The 15,776-nt window shown below is 39.8% G+C and overlaps 2 protein-coding genes across 5 annotated transcripts in view; one reads left to right on the forward strand and one right to left on the reverse strand.

The window, feature by feature from the left end:
• The window catches only part of neo (ZP and PAN domain-containing protein neyo), a 192,235-nt gene extending 181,294 nt beyond the window's left edge, over positions 1–10,941 (forward strand). For both annotated transcript variants that reach the window (XM_034328169.2, XM_034328168.2), the window contains one exon: positions 4,793–10,941. In XM_034328169.2, the coding sequence (XP_034184060.1) occupies positions 4,793–5,356 (564 nt within the window). In that variant the 3' untranslated portion in view covers positions 5,357–10,941. The remainder of the gene's footprint in view (positions 1–4,792) is intronic.
• Positions 1–15,776, reverse strand: part of Atg16 (Autophagy-related 16) — a 397,790-nt gene that overhangs the window by 244,019 nt on the left and 137,995 nt on the right. The gene's annotated exons all lie outside the window — the stretch shown is intronic.

The following is a 15,776-nucleotide window of genomic DNA, read 5'->3' on the forward strand; positions in this document are numbered from 1 at the left end:
CAATTCGTGGAACAAGAAGAAACGAGTTGATGCTACTACATCAGATGCCATATTCATGTTCGCGACTGTGTATTTACTTGTCATCCAGACGCACAGTGATAAAACGTTCTTCGAGATCGTTTGATACACGCCACAGTATCGGTGATCATTTATCTTTGACGTATACTACTGGTGAAAAGCTTTGACTACTGTTAAGTATATTATTACTTAGAAAGTGATGAGATTACAACCACTTAGGTATTACGTTGACAACGAAATTAAAATTAAATACATATCATTTCTTTTTAGTGGCACTGGTTTCTAGATCTCATAGTAAAAATTATTAATTATTTTGACAATATTGTAAAATTAGGTTTGAATATAATTTGTTGAATTACACTGGCTTCTAGACCCCATAGTATTTAAACCCAAGTGGTGGTCCGCTATACACCTATATATAGAGGGGAGGCTCCTCCTCTACAGCACCCTTCTTTTAGGGGCCGCCCAAGGGGAAGAACGGGAACCAGGAAGCCAGATTTAATCATGGGTGTACTGATAACACAGAAAAGCCAGAATTGGCTATGCCGGAAGTTCCAATATTTTTTCCAAATTCTTGCATTATTAATCGATGTATGTACCGCATTATTTCCATATGGTAATAATTGGTACCAGCATACATCGCTTCCCCGATGTAAACAGGAGTAACAATTTGCAATTCAAGCGTTCGTAAACAATCAGGCTCGTAACACGGTGATTACAGCGCTTTTTCATGAACACCGTTTGCCGCAAGAATCTGCGAAGTACCGTATGGTTATCATGATCGGCATTCAACTAGGATTTCCCATGACGGTAAACAGGCGTTTGATTTTTCACCATCTTACTCACTTGGCGATGTAACGTTAGACGTTAATAATTTCCGCTGTTTTTTCGCGTCGGATGATCTACGAAACGAAGGCAATTAATGCGTGGTACGAGGATAATTAAAGGAGTTTACAGGGGGGATGAGAGGAACTGGAACTTGAGAATCAAGACGCGAGAATTGAAAGGCAACGGCGATAAAAGTCAGACGGCCGGGTTAAAAGTGGAAGAGGCAGATGAATTATTTGGTGGGAAATGATATAATGGTAGGAAAGAATGCACAAAGGAAAAACATTCAGCGAAACCGAGCCAAGAGGTGCTCTTTGTGAGAAGCCACGAAATTGCCGGCGGTGAATTTCTCACTAACCAGAAGTCGGAATACCTTCTGTGTCGAATAAACCTGTTGAAGAAGAAAAACAAAACAAAAAAAGAAGATCCTACTTTTATGAAAATGGTCTTTTCCTGTTTTCCCTCCTCTTATTCTCGCGTATCTTCTTTGACAAAAAAAGTGTTCCACGAGGAGTCGACACTTGTTAATTACAAATATTTTTTAAAAGGAAATAAGAGAATGAAATTTAGGAAGAAACGATGCTCTGAAATTTAATCTGAAGTCTGAGAAAGCTCAAGAAGAAAGAAATATAATTATTTATTATTTGCTTTATATTTTCCATAGAAAATCTTAAATTATCGTAGTATTCGTGTGTTCGCATTGCTGTCGATCGAAGACCTATTTCATTTGCCAAAAATTTGATTATACCAGGGGGGTAATGGATGGCAAGAGAAAAAAAAAATGAGCATCGAGGAAGCATTCGAGCGGATCTGAGAGGGCTGGCAAAGGGATGCGTTCCGTCTAACCAGGAATTTGCCAAAAGTCGGCTTTTCCGGTATGTCTGTCACGTAGCCAAGCCGCGGAACGGAGCTCTTCCATTTCACAACCGGTTTGAATGAAATTGAAAACATTTCTCAACTACAAAGCTCACGCCTATGTACAGACATTGGGTGTACATGGTGTTTCGTGACATATGGGCCCTACTTTAAGGGTGGATTCAGGAATTACAAACAACTGCTCTCGGTTTACTGTCAGCTTTGTGTCCTACCAATTATTCACCTACTCCGACGAGAAATAGAGAACGAACAAACCTAGGAAGTCTGACATTCTTTCTTCGCATAAAACTGTCGTAAAATGGCACTTATGGTAAAAATTTGATCAAAATAACTACATGAATTTTTATGTATTTTTATAGAAAATAGCAGGTCATTAATTAAGAATTAACAGTGACTAATTTCGATAAGGTATTAATAGTGCTTAGGGGTGCGCGGGTAGCCGAGAATTCTAAGAATTTTAGACTTTCTGTTTTGAAATGTAAAACAAATTACACGTATACACATAAAATATTACATAAAATTACCTGAACAGCAGAGTAAACTTGTTTCTAAGAAAATCAAAACCGATAAAATCTTTCATCTTTGATTTACCTCTAATTAATCTCGCCGCAGCATGTATTTAAATACCTTTTTCTCCACTGTATACAACAGGGAATCACACTTCATTAATCTATGTCGCCACTTGATTTTCTAATTTACAACTACACTACATCATTCTCAGCGAGCGCACGCAATGAAATGTGTCCCAGGAATATTCGTGGAGATAAAGTGGCACGTGCACAACTTCGAAAGAATATGGATGCGTGCGTAAGGTATATAAGGATAGATCATTAATCCTATAGATATACTATACGCTACCATAGTAGCTTTTTCTTTTACGTTGCATCAAGACTCGCCAGGCAAGAATTTCTATACTTACTTCCTTTTGCTATTTTATTCCTGCTCCCTTCATTTAAATAATATTACTTTATATTGACGCGCGTACAGTGTAAATTAGAATGCTACCTGTATTAATAAAACACGTTCAATAGTCGTGTCCTAATGTTTTTCTAATATTCTAATATTTTTCAAATGGTCTATTATTTCTAATATTCTAACATTTTTCAAATGGTCCATTATTTCTAATATTCTAATATTTCTAATGTTCTAATATATTTCTAACATTCTAATGCCTATTTCTAATGGTAAAATCTTTAAACAATTCCGTCGTGTAAACTTCTCAACCCGTCTTCCTTACAAGTTTCTCCTCGAGCATGTAGAGATATCTCAGTGTATCATCAGCGTGCAATAGTCGTTGGTCGCCATAGAGAACGTGTCACGTTCGTCGCCATCGTGTTCTCGTTGTAAGGGAAGGGTACATAAACGGTCGGGTACCAGATGCCGATGCTACACCGCTGCGTTTCTTTTCCCGCGTTTTATTAACCCCAGCTCCTCTAAGCCTTTCCGCCGGCCTCCGCTCGGCTGACGCGGAGTTAATAAAGTTCCGCTCGTTCCGCGGGACGCTCTCTCGCCAAAGAAACAGCTAAATGAAGCTGTACACGGAATGAAGCATATTTTAATGTCTTACTTCCCCCCCTCGATAGTGTACGTGCACGGCGTGTAAATACGATACGAAGTCTGTAACGTGGCGTAGAAACCAGTTCCGAGGGTGAATACGCGCGTGGCGGCGCTAAGACCGATCACGAGCAACGTATATCGCGTTGAAGGATAAAAAATATGAAGAAGAAAGGAAAAGATGGCTGACAGTGTTGAGCCGAATTGATTCTCTATCGAAGATGGAACGACAATAGCGGTCACGCGGACAGGAATCGTGTCCGGCTCGGTTGGATTGTCCGAATGAGGAGGGCAGAAAAAGAGGGAGGAGAAGTACGATCAATACTTGTCTTTGACAGGCTCCTCGTTCTCTTCGGGGTCGCCAGCTGAAGAAATCAGCGAAAATAGTGTGGCCAATTTATTGAAATGGGGTCCGGAATACCTCGTGAAGGATCCTTCTAAGGACACCCATAAAAGAGCCTCCCTTCAAACCTTTTTCCTCATGTAATTCCATGTAATTGCTGTTATACGGTCTTACCTAATGAGCGGGGAAAAAAATTGGGCCGCAGCTGCGACGACAATGGCAAAAACCAGTTTCCCCGCGATCTTCTATTACGCGCGAGTTGCGTGCCATTAACGACGCCCGGCGTGTTGCGAGCATCTTCTTCTCGCTATACTATTCTGCATTTTGTCTCGTGTTTTGCGGGCATACCGGAAAACGGTGGCGGTAATTTAAAGGACGTTTTCAGATCGAGGGATCTGACCCCTCGAACGGCGGTGCTTAGATCAATCGCGATCTAAACTTACAGAATTGATAAAAAAGTATAAATGAAATTCCACCGTCTTCACGTGAAAAGTTATTTTCTCATGCTACATAAAATCCATGAAAATTGTAAAAAAGTACCTAGTCATAAAGTAATGTAACCAGAAAAGAAAGAACCAAAGGACCTGGTAGCGATAAGGCAGTTTCTATCAACGGTAAACTTCATTGGAATAAGGAAAAATGTTAAAATTGTTGCAATCCAGTAAGGTTGTTTGCCGCAGCTGTTGATGTATTATCATAATGATGGATAACGGCACAAAGTGATTTCTCACGTGACTTGCAAATCATCCAAGGAATGTGGATACCTATACTTATCTATTTCGATTCTCGAACTTTCACTATGCAATTGAATAATAACCGGGTCACCGTAATAAATAATATTCTTTTAGCTTAAACGCTGACACACGGTACAGACATTGACATTGACACATATGACGTACAAGTTTATATCTGAAACACTTCAAGATCGTGAAAGATTGAATCTATTCAGAATCTGAACTAGTTAAACGTTCAATGTGATTATAACTTCCCAGACGTCGTTAAATATTCAGACTTGTTCAATGAAATCTACATTAAATTTAGATTACACTGAAATTAGGTCTATTAAGATTAGACTTAATTAGGTTCTTTAATTGAATCGGAAAAGCTCAGACCTCATCTTCTCTAAACAAATGTGGAAACATTGAATTAACGAACATTTTCTTCTCGTTTCAGATCCTGCTGTCTCACTTCGACGCTTTCAAGTTCCCCAGCTCCGAGGTGGTGCAATTCCGCGCGCTGGTGACACCCTGCATGCCCACTTGCGAGCCGGTACAGTGTGATCAAGAAGAGTTAACCGGCGAGCTTAGATCCGTCATTTCCTACGGCAAACGTCGTCGTCGTCGTTCGACCGGAACCTCGTCCCAGAGCCGCGAGGATCTCCTTCTGGTGCAATCCATTCAGATCACGGACAAGTTCGGTTTCGAGCACGACAGCAAAGCGGCGAACGGCAGCTCGGCGAGCAAGGATACCGTTTTCGTCGAGAGCGAGGACATATCGTCGACGATGGGCATATGCATGAACCTGGGCGAGGCGATCGTAGCCGGCACCGTCTTCCTCGTCGCTCAGATCGCCATCATAGCCGCGTGGACCTTCACCTGGCAGAGACGTCGGCAGATGCTGAAGCATCAGGAAGCACTCTCGGTCTCGGTTTCCGTTCCCGGTATGCATTCCGTTCCGGGACGCACCGACAGCCTCTGTAAGTTGTACGACGCCGGATATTCAGGGCGCCGTTTTTGAGCAGCCTTCGTTTCCTCTCTCCGTCCCTCAATCTTGTCTTCCTTCGCTGTCGATGCCACGAATCTCCAGCCAACTTTCGTACGGATGGGTTTCTTCCATGGAAACAATATTTGGCTAAAGAACTTACTCGAGTTCTCATTTTTCCATAAAAATCTTCTTCAACTATTCGATGACAATGCTTGATCTAAATTAAATCCAATGATGTTGAGTAGGCTGGAGGTATTTCGTGAATAATTACTTTCCGACGACAGCCGACTGTTGCCTTGTTAATCGGGAACTGTGCAAATCCTTTCCGGAGCATTTGGTAGATCTACTTCGACGGACGGGCAGATAGGAGAAATTTGGAAACAAAATAATCCCAACAGCAACTGGCCGTCTGCTCGATGACACTTCGTGCTCTCTTTACTTTATAAGAATGATCGCTTGCATATCTTCCTTTCCTATGTCTTCCTATCCCTCCTAGGATGAACGATCGATCCTGCATCATCGGCTACCTCGGTTCAGTCTAACCTTGAGAATTCTCATACTTGAAAAAGCTAGCCTATCCAGGCCGCGATTCCAATTACCGGCTACCAACTAGAGAAGAAACAGCCCAGAACGATCGCCGATTTCTTCCCGAGATCAGTCGAGCGGCGGACGAGTACGTCCGTCCTGGCTCTTCTTCTTCTTCTTCTTCTCATCCGCTCGCGATGACAGCCTCTAATTAACGCGACACGCAGACCCGGTTAACGTGAAAATCCGCGTACGTATGAAATCTTGACCAGTCATCGGCTCCTTCCAAAGGGGAAACTTCTGCTTCGAAACTTCTCAATAGAAAATACGTCCAGTAACGATCGGTGAATAGCTCTTATAGAATCGGTTGTGGAAGCTGTGAAAAGCGAGTGACCGCGGGTAGAAATGATTAGGAGGTAGTGTAGCTGGAAGCAATTAGGCGATCAAAGAGGCAGGCTCGATCGATTATCTTTCAGCTTCGTCATCCTTCATTCATAATAGCGCATAATCTCTAACTTTTCTTATTTCTTCGCGGATACTTCCTCCTTCCCGCTCTATTTCTCCGAGCCTGTTTTTCCTGCCTGTTCGTACGCGAAACGAGACAGGATAAAGCGAAACAAGCGGAAGCGGGACGAGAGGCATGGCGTGGCGTGGCTTCGAAGGTGATGGAGGTCGACGCGTACTCCGTACATAGGATACGGCACCGGCGCGGATTCTAATTAGCATTGGGAATCGAGCATGATTATGCAGATGCTCCGAGTGGGATATCAACAGGAGGAACAGCCGGGGTGACCGAGGTGGATGGGTCAGGGGTGGTTTAAGATAGGACTGGGTGAGAGGGTAGTAGGAATAGGCAAAGGGAGAGAGAAGCAATGCGCGTAAAGGGGTTGGCGGAAGGTTAATTGCCTCTTGCGGTGTCTCGGGGTTAAGCTAAGCTTCGCGGGGGTTAGATGAGAATTCGGGAGCAAGTAGGGTCGGGAAAACGAGACGGCGCCGGATCGCTGGCTACCTATCTAGGACCACGTAAACGGCACCCCCTTCGGACTTAACTTTAGCTACGTTTCCATCGTCCAGCAGCCTGGTCAAGTTAATTTACATCGGGACACGTGATCCCATCAATCTGGACCAACGTGCTCCGAACCATAACACCGACACCTGATCAACGAGAAGCTTTCGTTAAGGAAAACTGCTTCTCTTAGGGGGAGTTTTTATGTGATAGTAAATCAGGACGTTCAAAGCCAGGCTATTCCATTATGGGCACCCAATATACTACACCAATTTCAATTTCGATGAGACCTCAATTTTATTAGAGCAACACTATAATTTTGAGTAATTTCCAGGGCTGCTGATAGTTGTTCCTAATATGTCCCTAATTATTTTGTTTTTATTAATTTATTACTTTACAATTTTGCAAATTTTATCTCTTCTTCAAGTTTCAAAAAATTTTCACCCTCGGATGGCGGACCATGGAGAGAGCCCTAATTTTAATTTAATTTCGTGTTTCATTTTCTAAATTTTAGAGTCACAAAAAATGTCAGTGTCACATGAAAACGTACCCTTATCCCTACGTTTCTATATAGGTCTACGTCGTTGTACGAAAGCAGAAAGTTCGATCCAAAACGTTTGTACAAGGAAGTAACTTTATTACGAAAATTTTAGAGCCACCGTAGCTGTATTACCGGACGAACGTTTACGTTCAGAGAAGTTATCCCGGCCTGAAATATACCGGTTATCCCGGCAAGTTATAACGGAGAGTCGATCTTAACTTTGAAACATAGATCCAACGTGCAAACGTCGCCGCGGAACGCACACGGGGCACAGAGACAGTACATTCGAACGGGTTACATTTCGCGGAGGAATTGCTATTTAACATAACAAGTCTTACCGACGAACTTACCAAAAGCTGGCTGACTCAAAGTTCTCTACGAGGTACCGGTTTTACGTGGGCCAAAGCGAAACTGCGATCCGGAAACCGGAAGATATCCGGATCTGTGACGGGAATTTGTACTGGATGTTACAAAACGGATGGTACAAATGGCAATTATTTAACTCTGGAGATTTGTGCAAAAATTTTGAGAAATTTGATAATTTTGAGTTTTAAAAATCTTAAAAATCCTAATAGCCATTAAAATAACAATTTTAATACGGAATTATTTAAATTACTTTTAGAATCACTAATCTAATTTATTTATAACAAAAATTTAATGTATTTGCACAATTATCATAGTTTTAACTATTCAAATTCTACCATCCTGTTTGGAAACATCCCTTACAGTCGGTGAACGGTAAAAGTAGAACGTTTGACGATAAATTTAAATCGGTTAACCAGGTTGTCTTGAGACTTCATTGATTTTCCCACTACAAAGGACCGGGATAGGATCGGATTGATTGAGAAACTTGAAAATTTGAATACGCTCGTCAAGACAAACGGCGAGAACAAAAGAGGGGAGATAAAGAAGGGAGGACCAACACGGTACGTTTGCATTTCAGTTAACCAAACTTTGGATCTGTTCGACATTTGTCTACCATCGACAAACATGTCACCGAATGTTTGAAGCGGGGATTCTAACCGCTTTCTAACCCGGTTAACCCTGGTTAGGATATGGAAACCCATACTCTTGATGGATTACAGAGTTAACCCTGTTCAGAAGAAGTTAACTGTGATAAATAATTTAACGAGTTAATCATTTTCATGCATTATCTAAATTTTTATATTTATCATAGAACGAAGCACTAAAGCTTGCTTTCATTTTTAATAGAAAATTTCAGATTTAATAAAAATAGAAACTTCTTATTTTTTCTCATTACCAAATCGATAGCTCTAGTTTCTACAACTTCAGAACTTTTTCAAATAACTCACTCAAAATTAATAACTTCAAAAAAGTTCCAATTCTGACTCAAGTTTCTTCAATTCCATCAATCATTTCAATTTCTTCCTGTTTCTCCATACAAATATTTGTTTTTCCGAAACGTCAGTAGACGCAACACATTCGAAGTGCAACAACAATGAAACCTGACAGAACGGGTGGAAACAGTCGAGGGGGTTGAAAAATGTCAGCAGGACGCAGCGATATTGAACCAGCGGTGAAAGGACGCTCGCTTTAATTATCGGCACTAATTGCCATAGAAATTGCTAGGCTTTCTCTCGCGGTGTGCAATGGAAACGCAGGATTAAAATGGGATTTCTCTTTTGAATCGGCAGCCGTTGATTGAAAACACTGACCGTAGGTGTGACGTAGTTTTCTAGAGTGCGTTTTTCGCGCGTGTCACGACGAATCGCGCTAGCTCTTCTTCCCGCTTCGCAATTTTTACAATTTTCTCTCTATTCATTTTTTTTTTTTTATATGTATGTATATGTACACAGCATATATACATACGACGATAAGATGCCAACGAAGGGTGCCTACGCGTATATCCAAGTAAGCGACGCGACCTAATCATTTTATTTTACACTTACGATTAATACTAAGCAATTTTTCGCTAACGCTGACGTAGTATATCCAATCTGCTTGTGGTGAGAGGGTAGAGCCAATTTTTTATAACAAGAACGATCGAATTGCGAGCCGCGAACGCGAATGCTCGCGCGCGTTCACGATTCGCCGCTCGCGATATGTTTCTTTTTTTTTTTTTTTTTTTAATTAGAAGTACGATCCTAGAGCGTATAACGAGTATACGAGATGGTGCATGAAGAATTTTCACCTACCTCGTCTGACAATCAAAAGATTTCACTTTGAAGTATCTCAAAAGGAGAATGAACACAGGGGAGGGGGTTGGAGATTTTCTCGCGCCATCTTGTACCGAAGCAGCATTTCAAGTATTTAGTTTTAGAATGACACTCGAGCACTTTTCATCGACTTCGTGGAACATCAAAGATACAATTGCCATTAATAGCAATAGATGTTTCAATCCAAGTCAATGGAAACTGTATCGTACTGTTCGTCGAATAGGGTCTCTTATAAATGTAATTCTCCACTGACCTTTGGACGGCGGACCATGAAGAGAGCTCGAATCTGAATTTTCTATTTGACGCTGTTTCTTTAGAAATTATTCTATTGACATACGAAAGCCTTTCGTTTGAAAATGATACGTTTAATTTTAAGTTGATACTTTTGTATACGTTTTCTGGATACGTTTACGGGGTCTGGATTGACCCAGGCTCCGCTGTTCAAGGGTTAACGCGTATACGATGGAAGTAAAAAATCAAGCATGCATGTATCGTGAATTAAGATTAAGCGAACGCGGCCTCGCGAGCAGGATGATGAAGAGGACACGCGAGGCCGCGATGAAAGGATAATATTAGGCTCGAGGACGATCGCTTTCACGATGACACGCCGAGATAGCACTTGTGTGTGTTACTTTTGACACTGACCTCGGCGCCTCTCGCGTCTAAGAAGTTTGCTTTTCCTACCCTTACTCTTATTTTCCTTAGCACGCTTCCATCCTTTCCGTCGTCCTTCTTAATGAGCCTTATATTCGTACCCCTGGCCTTCTTTATCGTGAGTGCTGACAAGTGTGCAGAGAACGTCGGTGCTTGTCCTCGAGCCTGAGGTGCGCGCCTACTTCGTCGTAAAGCTTGAAAAAAAAGCTCGAGTCTGCTCTGTACCCTGACAAGCGTGTGCATTCTTCTTTGAAACCTCTCGCGTTTCTCGATCCTTTTGTCTTCACGATCTTCTCTGACCCTTTTCTCTTTTTTTTCCCCCTTTTTTTCTTTTACATTTCCCTTGCGACTTTACGAGAAAACTGAACGATTTGGATCAGCGAGTCACGTACAGAGCTTACCCGGCTGTTTTAACAGAACACAAGCGCACCAATCATGATGGCTTATTTATTTCGTACGTTTAAACGTGTAACGCTGTTCAAGAATACTCGTCCTTGTCACGTTTATCATTTCATATTTTCTTTTTTTTTTCCTATTTTTTTTTTTTTGTTTCTACACTTTCGCCTTTACGCGTCCACGTACGACACACGTCGCCTGTCGTTTCTTTTCTCCGGTTGCACGATTATGCGAATCGTGCGATTCAAGGGGAGGAAGTTTCGATGTGTCCGACTAATTTCTTCGTTAATTGTAACGCTCTTTAATTTTTTTTTTTTTTCTTTCACCAGTATCTAGACGTCGCCCTTTGGTCGAACGTCGTATATTTCAGTACCGTAATACACACACGTTGTACATAGCATATATGGTACAGAGAAAATAAACTCATTTTATAACGAAATGGTTCGCTCAGTTTTTTGTCATCACCCGTGAAACCTGTAAACTGGGAAGGGGTGGGTCTTAATTACGTCAGGAGTGTCCTGTAAACTTTTTGGAGAGATTTTAATGGGGGCATAAAAATTAGAATTGATGGTATTCATATTTGTTCTGTTTAATTTTTTGCAATTTTTTTCTTTTATTTTTCTGTATAGAATCTCAATTCTTTTTCATAGCACTGTTAAGTATATAACAGTTGGTATAAATAATTCTGTAGCAAGGTACAATTTTACAATTATTTTTTTTTTACTATTAATTTACCAAATTAATTAAAACAAGTTTTATATAAGTCGCTCGTATATATAAAATTTCATTGGTATATGTAGACTTTTGTAAGGGATTGTACTTCTACATACGTCTCCAATGACCAGGTTAATCTGAAGAGCTGCTAGTAGCTTAAGTAGGTTTTCTAGTAAGAAGCTGGTGTGGGACAGCTACAAACCATCCGAAGTCACGAGAAACGTTAACATCGAGGATAAGCGGCCATCGAAGCGATGCCGATGAAACGAATCGTGCATCCCTAACGACAGTAGTTTGATTCACGTACGTATCAATCAACGCATTATTATGCTAAATGCAAGCGTGTCTCGCCTGTAAATGCGTCGAATCGTCGGGTAAGGTAGGATACAAGGCACATCAATTCGGACGTATGTCTCCAGGTGAGACATTATTCGGATTCGCTGGAACTTCGTGAACGTTTTGCTGAATGTTTGCCTCTTCAACGTATTGTTGTCGATGTAAACGTTCTTTACCGTTATTTTTCCTATGGAACGTGGGAATATAAGTTATGCAAATGTTGTGGGAAAATCGTTGTAAGAATATACGGAAATTTCATAAGTACGCTTTATTAAAATAATAACGTTACTTGTATGTAGAGTATTTCTTGAAGTGGTGCTTCTTGTAAAATCATTTAAAACAGTAGTGGACAATTTTTTGTCATGAACCAAAATTTAAAAAAATTAGTAGATTTTAAGAAATTTTCTTCAACCCTTTAAAATATGACTAATGCTCTTCATTTAGACATTTTCCATATGTTCCATATTTTCTGTAAATTTTTCAATTTTTCGTTTTTAATTAAAATTGCAATCGTTTTTATTATATCCATGCATAGAGTGATTCAGAGCAACACGATTTGGTGAGCCATAGAATCTCATGATAGCCTCTGTTAGATCATTTCATAACGGTCAAAGGATAACAGATTTCAGGAACAAAAATATGACGAAGTTGGGAACTAGCAGAAGAACAGCTGAGATGAATGACGGAATACCAGGCACATCGTGCAGCACGAGCTCAAACTGGACCACGTAACTATCCAAGATCACTGATTCCCGGCATCCGTTAGCTGAACCTTGTTCAATCAGCGTGGGAATCATGTTCACTGACCCTGAGAAACGAAATTTATGAGCCAGATACCGTAACAAAGTTGCCTGTTGTCGATGTAGAAAATAAAATGCTAATAATGGTTCTGCCTAATCGTTTGTTATTCTGTTAAACTGTTCATTGTATTATAAAAAATTAAATTGCAAGAGGATATTGATTAACCTGATATATTGAAAGATCATTGAAATATTACAGTGGTAATATTCAAGTGATAATTTATTTAAAAGTTTATTTTAGCAAGAGAATATCAGCTGGATGAAAGGATGAATAATAAATAAATTTGCTGTATTAATTAGCGTTGATTCACTATTGTGATTAAGACCCAAATAATACACTGGATTAAGATTTATTGTTAGAATTTTTTATATCAATTATTAGATGGCAAACAAATAAATTTTGATTCACATGTCATCTCATTCATATGAATTTTATTAATTATTATAGTAATTACAACATACATACATTTAAAAGTCCTTTCTTCAGCAAAAATACGAACATCGAGTTGGCTGACTAATGATAGTCTCAACCCCTTCGAACACTTAAGTCAAGATAAAAATTCTGGTAAAGGCATTTTGAATACGTTCTCAAGGATCGTCCCCGGTTTCTATCAGGTTCCCATAAACCAACCGTTTTGCGTGGCCCACCATAAAAAGAAATCAAGTGGCGTTAAATTCAGCTCGTAAATCTTTAGACGCTTAAAGTCTTTAATAAAGCATTTTCAGACATAGCTTTATGGGAAGTTTCTTCACCTACTCGACCCCACACGTCCGATGCCAGTTGCCCCTTTCACATACATACTCGACCCTACTGTATCAATTTGCCCTTCAACCTTACTGATATTCCATATAGACAATTACCAGTAAATTGTGATTAACCCTTCAAAAACGTACGTGATTAATAAACTACAATATACCCTGTTCATTTAAAATGAGACTCAATTATTTATCTATTATTTCATAAAGGGGAGGAGAGATGTAATAGAAAGCCACACCTTGAATTGAAAATAAAATAGAAGATAATTGATAAGGATCAAATATGCAGCGGTCATATTGGGAAGTAATTACTGTGTTTTGATTTAAGTTTGATTTTCATATATATTATGTTTGTAATTTAGTAAAGATCAAACAATTGTTTTATACATAAATAATTCATAAATGAAATTGGGTAAATTAAATAATAACTCAGTTGCTTTTTTCAAATGATTTATTTACCAAAGTGCATGAAGTGAATACAAGTTTGTCAAACTATTACAATAATAATTGTTCAATCTTGTGCTGCTTTTGACTGATTTAAAATAAAAATAGAATCAAGTTTGAGGTGCGGTAAAAGAGTCACTGGTAAAACAGGCACGATTATCATACTGGCTGTGCTCTCTGCATTCAGATCTAATCTCATCTAGGGTGTCTGGGACACCCTAAATCATGACCCCTAGAAAACAAAGGCATGTCCAGTCTTTTACATCTGTAGTCACTGGTGGGCGCAACTTACCGTGCATTAAACAAGAGAGCAAGTCGGCTGGGAACGATTCGGCGTGTCCATTCGACGGGTCGGCTATGTTAATGAACTGGATCGAAATAATGGTGCTCGTAGTTTACGGCTGCGCTAACGTGGCAGGAAGTATCCAGTCGGTGGCTAACTCGGTTGACAGGACATGCTTCCGTGTTATTGACCCACGACGATCGTTCCTTCTCTATTTGTTTCTCCTGGAATTGCGTAAGATATGGACGACCCATACTTCGATCGTATAAAAGTCTTGATAGGTTTCCGCTATATTCCGGACATTTCGTTTCCGGAACGACGACGTTCCGTGTTCGAGGAACGACTTCAATCCATTTTTCGTCCGACCAGTGAAATGACTTGAGGGAATTAATGTCGTTCGGGTAGATGGGGTGAATGATCTATTATAAATGCCCGGTGATAATGTTTCGTAAGATTCAGCTGTTTTTGATAAGAAATATAAAAAACAAAAAAGGATAGGTGGGAGGTTCTTAGAAAATGACGGTATAAGGGAAGTTGGAATTCCTAAAATCTTAATTTTGACGATATTAATATTAAAAGTAATTTTGAAACAAAATAATATCATTTTTAATGAATAAATATTAGAAAATTTGGAACGCCTATGGGAAGAAGCGGGAGTCCGGGAAAGTGGAGGCGTATGGTGAGGAAGCCTACGGGGAAATTCAAAACCAAAATTTCATTTCACGATGACCGAAAATGATAACTTTTTGTTACTCACATCGTAAGATGGTTCGTGCGAAATAAAAACCGAATGAAGAGGACGTTAGCATTCGCTTATCCGTTTCTTTATTCACCTCTCATCCGGAAGATCCATCACACGGGGATCAAATAACGACGCTGGAAACATAAATTCCCGGGGAAATTGGAAAGCGGTTTCTATTAGGACAAAATAATATCCCGGGGGAGCGGTGGTAACCAGGACGGATCATCAGTCACAGCGCATCACCTCCTATAAGGAAGGCAACTATAAGATATCAACTGTGAGTCATTTGTCAAAAGTCGAAACATTCCTATCGAAGTGGCTCACTCGAATGATCTGTCCGTGGCGCCGGAGACCCATGAAATTCCGGGACAATCTGTCCAGCTTGGAATTATCCAACATTAACCCGAAAGGTTATTGATCCCACGATTTCAGTGACCGTGCTCGTTAACTCCTTGACGATCCATTCTGGAATTATTTTCGTGCAAGCACGATTGAATCCTGTACCAGAGCACGATAACGTCTTACCGGTAAAAAGGAAGATAATGACGTGTGATTTTTCCAACCGTCTGATTCGTGGTGTAATCTACTTCTGGATTAGAAGTAGACTGGCATAGAAGAGGATACGTGTGGAAGCTACAAATAACTGGATCAACGTTCATCTGTAAACAAGAAATTATTTCTTGTTCCCAACGGATATTGTTACTTTTCGACTTCCTTCGGTGCTGGTAATGTGAAATTAATAGAGCTGGTTAGAAGGAAGATATGGATCATCTTGAAATGTTTTTGTGGCATTTGTTTCATCTGTTACTGGATATTCTTATTGTGGCATAGTCAGATTTTATTGATGGTGTTTCTAGCCTTAATTTCATTATTGCAATTAAGTTAAGTTATTTGATAGGTAATTTTTAATATTTGCAATAAATAGTCTATTTACAGAAAATTTCAATTTTAGAAATATTGTAAATTAATATTTTAGAATAAATAGATTCTAATATATCACTTTGTTAGTAGTAAATTACAGACATTACTCTAACTCAATTTCTGTCGAAATCAATTAGATAACTCTATCTTTCCTCTGT

The sequence above is a fragment of the Osmia lignaria genome, chromosome 1 (genome assembly GCF_051020975.1).
Source record: "Osmia lignaria lignaria isolate PbOS001 chromosome 1, iyOsmLign1, whole genome shotgun sequence".
NCBI classification, from domain to species: domain Eukaryota; kingdom Metazoa; phylum Arthropoda; class Insecta; order Hymenoptera; family Megachilidae; genus Osmia; species Osmia lignaria.